This window comes from Chrysochloris asiatica, unplaced genomic scaffold (assembly GCF_000296735.1).
Source record: "Chrysochloris asiatica unplaced genomic scaffold, ChrAsi1.0 scaffold00022, whole genome shotgun sequence".
Lineage (NCBI taxonomy): Eukaryota > Metazoa > Chordata > Mammalia > Afrosoricida > Chrysochloridae > Chrysochloris > Chrysochloris asiatica.
The window spans coordinates 1,891,473-1,898,621 of record NW_006408540.1 but is presented as its reverse complement, the minus strand read 5'-3'; the positions used below and the strand labels follow the sequence as shown (position 1 = coordinate 1,898,621).

Here is a 7,149-nt window from a genome sequence, read left to right as displayed (position 1 = left end):
TGTTCTCCCATATAAACTATCACTCAGTTCCCCCCGCCCCCCAAAAAAAGAGGAAAAAATGCAATACCCTTTCTTGATGACAACTTTCAAGAAGATTGGAAAAGAATAGAAGTTCCATAATATTATTCAGACTATATATGGAAAACCAACAGCCAGTCTTAGACTAATGGTTAATGGTTGAGAGCTTTTGCTTTGAAACTTTGAGAAAGACAAGGGTGTCTGTTCTCACTACTTTTATTCAATATGATACTAGAACTACTGGCCATGCAGTACGACAACAAAAAGAAATAAAAGGTTTCTAGATTGGAGAAGAGAAGAATATGTACCTCTATTTGTTGGTGGCATAATCCTATGTAGAGTCAATAAAAACGCATATAGAGCTAACAGAAGAATTTAGCAAAGTTGAACAAAAGGTTAGCAAACAAAATTAAGTTTGGTTTCTGTATACCAGCAATGAGAAATTTAAACAGCAAATTAAGGAAACAAGTCCATTCACAATGATACCTAAGACAATCAGCTACCTAGTATTAAATTTAACCTGGGATGTGAAAAATTTGTACAATGAAAAAGGTTAAAGAAGACTTAAATACATGGGAAGATTGTCCATGTTTAAAGATCAGAAAAGGTCATATTATTTAAGATGTCAGTACTACCCAGAACAGTCTAGAGATTCTATGTAATTCTGATCAAAATTTTGTTTGAGAAATGGAAAAGCTAGTCCTCAATTATATATGAAATGACAGGAGGCCCTGACAAGCCAAAGCAATGTTGAAAGAGAATAACAAAGTGGGAGTACTCACACTTTTTGATTTTGAAGCAGTAGCTCAAAAGAGGGAACAAATCTTTACAGCAAAGATCATCCCCACCCCTTCAATACACAGGGTAGACAGAGATGGGCAACTTGGACATTGGCTACCCAAAATGGGAGGCTACAAAGGCAAGAAGTGACTGGCTTATAAGCTTTCAAGAGGGAGCCTAGATCCAGAGGGTGCGGAGGAAGGCAGAATCTCCATGGAGTAGTATCCAATCTTTCTGGGTGGGGCTGATGAAAGGAGATGCGGATAGCTCTCATATGGCACAATAGTAAATGATTGCTGTCAGGACTGACTGTGAGGGTTGGGCATGTAAAGGTAGACATTTTGTATCCAAAGGAGGGGAGTGGTTGACTTTGCAGTTTAGGAGCAGAGGACCCTGGGATCATCAAGGGAGAAGAGCTGAATGCAGGACACTACCCAGAGAAGTGGTGACTCCAGAGATGGAGGCAGAGACAATGACATGGAGAGAGGAAACGGTTGGGGACTCAGACCCAGAGAGGGAGAGGGACTGTGTGCTGGCGACTGAGGGACAGGCTTGCAGGGTATACCCTTTGGTTGGTTGATAATGCATGGAGGGGATTGTAACCATGGCAATGAAACGATGTATGATAGGATGAATGTAAAGCTAATATTCTCCCATGTAAACTATCACATAATTCGCAATAAAACATTTTTTAAAAGGATAGAGCAGAATACGAAAGAAATGGGAAGTACAGAGCTAGTGCACACGCAGAGGTGGTACAGTTTGTAAGCTTCAATTTATGCTTTGTATTTTTGGACCAATGCTATATAAATTACATTTCCTTTCTAGGATGGAGAAGTATCAACCATGAAACATTTTCATTAGCTAATGTTCTCTTCCTGCTTATATTACTTTCAATGCCTTATTCTGACATTTCTTTTTTTATTTGCATCTGTAATTGAATTTGTGAAGTCAGGGAGTACTAAAGGCACAAAGAAACAGAAATTGAATGTTGTATTAGTGTGACATCTCTTCCAAAATTATAAGACATAATTTTTACTATAAGACATTATACAGTAAAAAAAAAATTATACCTTGCATTATTTATGGGCCATCATCAAAGCTTTTCTTTTCCTTCCCTACAGGTTGATGAGAAGGCTCTGAAGCACATAACAGAAATGGGCTTCAGTAAGGAAGCATCGAGGCAAGCTCTTATGGATAATGGCAACAACTTAGAAGCTGCATTGAATGTACTTCTTAATAGTAGCAATACACAGAAACCTGTTATGGGTCCACCTTTGAGAGGTAGCCTATATTAAGCAATATATTAATATTTTTTGCTTTTCAGAGGAATACATGTTTTGTGGACAGCTGTTGAAACTTATTGCTGTGAGGGCTTCTACCTTTGCTTAACATTGTGTTAAATGGAGGAAGCACTTATTTGAAACTACAAAGACCTATTTAAGTTATTCTATTGTGTTAACTAGACTCATTGTGTTCATCTTTTTATCAAGTGGTTCTACTAATAACTTATTTCACAGGATTGTTGTGAGAATTTGAGTAATTATAAAGTACCTACTTTTGTTAATTATTTCTAAAAGTCTGCCAATTGTATATATAACCGAATATTGAAAACTTCTTTAAAAATTAACAAGAACAAAACTTTCACTTAGTGTCTGTCAGTCTTCAATTACTGCCTGACCATATATATTATGTGATTTTTTAAAAATCCCACCCCCCATTTTCTTTTTAAAAAAAATCTGTAGTTACAGAAAAAATCTGTATGGATGAGTGCTTTTTCCCTTGAAAATCAATTTACGTGAACAAATTCAACTCTGGATTAGAACATTTAGAAGATTAAAATTACTATAGTAGCATCATTTAGAAACCTTTTTACTTTAAAAGATTTAGAATATATGAAAAAACAACCAATAATATGTGTATAAAACTCTACTTAATGACTTCTACATTTTAGTGTATTTTCTCCCTTTGTACTTATGTATACAATATATATGTCTTGCTTTTAAATCTTAAGGTAAAGGAAAAGGCAGAGGGCGAATAAGAAGTGAAGATGAAGAAGATCTAGGAAGTGCAAGGCCATCAGCACCGAGCACATTATTTGATTTCTTAGAGTCTAAAATGGGAACTTTGAATATGGAAGGTAGGTTTAACGTAAAGTTGAATTTGTTTTAAAAGATCAAATTTTATTTGAAACTAAAAATGTTTACTAAACCAGCTGATAATGTGAACTGCATTCTGGGTGTTTGTTTATAAATATATTCAATTATAAATTTATTACACAAAAACACAGAAGAAAATTTTAATGGTTAATTTCTGAAGTTATTGGACAGTTTATCTTGCTCCCTAACTATCTGATGGGTAATGTCACTACACTATATCCTCTAACTTTACTCTTATCCAGATTCTAGATCTACCTATAAAAACATGATTGTATTTAAATATTTATATAGGATATATTTAAAGTTATAAAATGTAACTTATTTTGAATATGAATGTCTTATATCTTCTTTCTTCATAGAATATTTTGTATGGAAATAGTCATAATGCGTAGATATGTTCCCATATTGTGATGTGTTTCTTTTTATTATGCTATATTTAGTGAAATAATGAAAACATAAACATTGAAAAGATAAATGTGTTAAATATGTATCTTTTTTTCTAAGCAGTGTCGTTGTTAGGTGGTATCAAGTCTGTTCTGATTTTAACAACCCTGTGTATAACAGAAGAAACACTGCCCCATCCTGTTCTATCATCACAATTGTCCGCTGTGTCTCCGTCCATTGTTGCAGCCCTGGGTTAATCTATTAAATTGAGGGTCTTCTTTTTCACTCATCCTTTCTACCAGACATGATGTTCTTCCTCAGGGACTAGTTCCTCCTGATAGCATGTTCAAAATACATGAGCTGAAGTCCCAACATCCTCACTTCTGAAAAGCATTCTGGCTGTCCTCCTTCCAAGACAAACTTGTTTCTTCTTTTAGCAATCCATGGTATATTCAGTATTCTTCTCCGCCATCAAAATTCAAAGGGATCACTTCTACAGTGTTCCTTATTCATTATCTATATCCATTATGTTTGTGAGGCGATTGAAAATAACATGGGTTTGATCAGGTGCACCTTAGTTTTCAAGATGACATTTATACTTTTTAATACTTTATTAAGAAGTCTTTTGGTTATGAGGATTTTTGTTTTACTTAAATGAGGTATAATCTATATTGAAGGCTGTATTCTTTGATCTTCATTAGCAAGTGCTTCAAATTTTCTTCACTTCCAGCAAGTAAGGGTATATCATATGCATACTACAATTACTAAGAAATCTTCCTCCAGTCCTTGTACCATGTTCTTTTTCTTATAGGGCTTAACAGAAGTTATTGTGAAAATAGTGATAAGATCTGACACTATTGTACTCTGTAATAACATAAAGTCTTTTATATCAAAGTTTTCTGGCCAACATAAGACCAACCAGCTGTTTTCAATGACCAGGCCATACTTAAATCAGGCAGATTTGAAACACTGCTTGACTTTCTATTTTTACTGTTGTAAATTTTTTCTGACCAAAAGTTGACTTGGTCAATAACAACTTTTCTATCCCTAAACATTTTTCTTTGATGTAGTTGAAATCATTTTGATGATCATCACAAACATGAAAACAAGTAACTAAACAATAATTTGACATTTATTATACATATGTTGATAGGCAGTTTCTGAGTGGTACAAATGGTTTGCATTCAATTATTAGCCTAAAGGTTGTTACTTCCATTTTCTATCCAGCAGTGTCATGACAGAAAGGCCTGGCGATGTGCAGATTATAGTCAAGAACCCACACGTAGCAGTTGTCTTCTGTAGCACAGGGCTTGCCATAAGTTGGAATCTGGTATGCTTGTGGCTATCTTTTTTGTTCTTTTGGTTTGCCTTCATGTGTACAAGGAAATGTTTGGCGTATGGTTGTCCAGGTGAGTCTTTTGTGTATATCATTCTATTGCTTTCTCTTCTAGCCCACTTACACTGCCAAATAAAGGGATTCTTAGGTGAATTTGGTTAATAGTAAAAAACCAGTTAGGACAAGCTATTGAGTTACTTTTCTGCTGCTTTTAGGATTTAGCTTTGTGCTTCTTTTTAATTGAAGTTGTTAAGTTCCATCAAGTTGGATCTTCTGACTCATAGTAATCCTGTATAGAATTTCCAAGGAAATTAAAACATATAATGTACTTTTACCTTTGTAAAATTGAATTTCTACTTTGGTCTTACTTTAGAATTTGGCCATTGTTCCATAAATCTTATGTTTTAAAATGAACTTTTCATCGATAGGAAAAAATGTTGGTGATTTTTTTCTAGAGAAAATCTAGAAAGTTTTCCACAATGGAGTCTTTATAATATTCTCTTAGGAAAACTAATTTGTTTTATATTATCAGGATCAACCTGCCATTGATGTGTTATTTTTAAGTTAGGTTTTCAACTAGCAATAGTTAGTATATAAACTTTTTTGGTGTGCATTAAAACTAAACATTAAAAATATATTTATAAACTCATTTAAAAGTAATTTAGTGTTATACTTAGCTAGATATGGGTTACTTCTAGATCCATATATCAGGTATCTGGATATGTTCTGAGATTAGCAATGGATACAGCACTTAGCTAAGGGCATCTCCCAGGGACCAGATCTCTCGGAATGACTTTGTCTCTATAAAATGCCTTGAAAGAGACTGTCACTAAACTATTTCACTAATGTTATATGAATTCTTCTTAACCTTCAGAAGAATGTTGATAAGAATATTAGTGGTAGTGGTCGTTAAGTCCTGTTGAGTTAGTTCTGGCTTATAGGGCTTACAAGGAGCGACTTGTGGGTTTGAACCACTGACCTTAGTGTTAGCTGTCCAGTGCTTATCCTACAGCACCACACCAGGAAGTACCTTTTAAAATTTGTAAGGCCCAAAGACACTTTGCTTTTGAATTGCTGAATTGTTTCATATGGATTATCTATGTAATATAATTGAGAATTAATGACCTGAAAAATTCACCTCTGTTGTTGAGTGTGTGAATTTACATTCTTATGTTGTTGTTGTTGTTGTTAAGTACCTTGGAGTCAGTTCCGACTCATAGTGACCCTGAACAGGGTTTCCGAGGCCGTAAATCTTTACAGGAGCAGAACGCCTCATCTTTCTCCTGCAGAACTGCTGGTAGTTTCAAACTGCCGACATTGAGGTTAGCAGCCCGATTTATAATACTACGCTACCAGAGCTACATTTTTATATGTACTGGTTAAAGGAGCTCTGGTAGCATAGTGGTTGTGAGTTGGGCTGCTGACTTCAAAGTCAGCAGTTCAAAACTACTAGCCATTCTGCTAGAGAAAGATGAAACTTTCTGCTCCCGGAAAGATTTACAGCCTCAGAAACCCTGTACAGAATCACTATTAATTGGAACAGACTACACAGCATACCACCACCACCACCATATATTAGTTATTTTAATTTATTTCAACTTTGTTTAATTTCATGGCCTATGTGATGCTATAGAATAAGCACTGAAGTTCTAAACACAAGGTTGGCTGTTCAAACCCACTAGCCGCTTCTTGGAAACCCTCTCTGCAGGGCTGCTATGAGTAGGAACCAACTCAGTGGCACTTAATAACAGCAACAGCATGATATATGATCTTGCTCATGAGAAGTAAAAAAGTAGCATCTGGACTATTGTATGTCTTATTACCAAGTGAGAACCCTTTCTACCATGCTGCATCTCTAACACCTGCAGTACGGAGGTAGCTGAAATACTACAAGTCATTGGCTTAAAGAAGAGAAGAAATTCCTTTTCTCACAGTTCAAGAGGCTAGAAGTCCAAGTTCAGGCATCTGGCTCTAGAGAAAAACTCTCTATGATGGCTCTTTATGGAAGATCCTGTCTCTTTCAGATTCTGTCCATGGTTCATTGGTATTCCTCACTTGGCATCTATAGTCCCAGTTTCTGCTTCACTCTGTGCCTAAGCTGTTCCTTAAAACTCACAAGTGATTAAGTCTAGAATACACTTTTTATTGATATGCCCTCATTACCATAACAAAAGAAACCCTATTCCCAAATGAGATTACTTTTGCAGGTGTAGGTGTTAGAATTCTAACCCATTGTGTGGGGACACATTCTGTAATAGCTTGTTTTTTCTTTCTTTCTTTTTTTTTTTTTTGTATGTTTGTATACAAGGACAATTGAATTTAGTTTTAAAATGTGTTAAAATATATTTATTTGATGTTGGGTGCCATTAAGTCGGTACCGACTTATAGTGACCTTATGCACAGCAGAACTAAACACTGTGCAATCCTGGGCCAACCTCACTATCATTGCCACGCTTGAGTCCATTGATGCTG

At 35.3% G+C, this 7,149-nt stretch overlaps 1 protein-coding gene across 2 annotated transcripts in view; it reads left to right on the top strand.

Moving 5' to 3' along the window:
- TDRD3 (tudor domain containing 3) overlaps nt 1-7,149 on the top strand; it is a 136,076-nt gene that overhangs the window by 78,779 nt on the left and 50,148 nt on the right. For both annotated transcript variants that reach the window (XM_006837593.1, XM_006837592.1), the window contains 2 exons: nt 1,923-2,082; nt 2,813-2,938. In XM_006837593.1, coding sequence (XP_006837656.1) covers nt 1,923-2,082; nt 2,813-2,938 — 286 coding nt within the window. The remainder of the gene's footprint in view (nt 1-1,922; nt 2,083-2,812; nt 2,939-7,149) is intronic.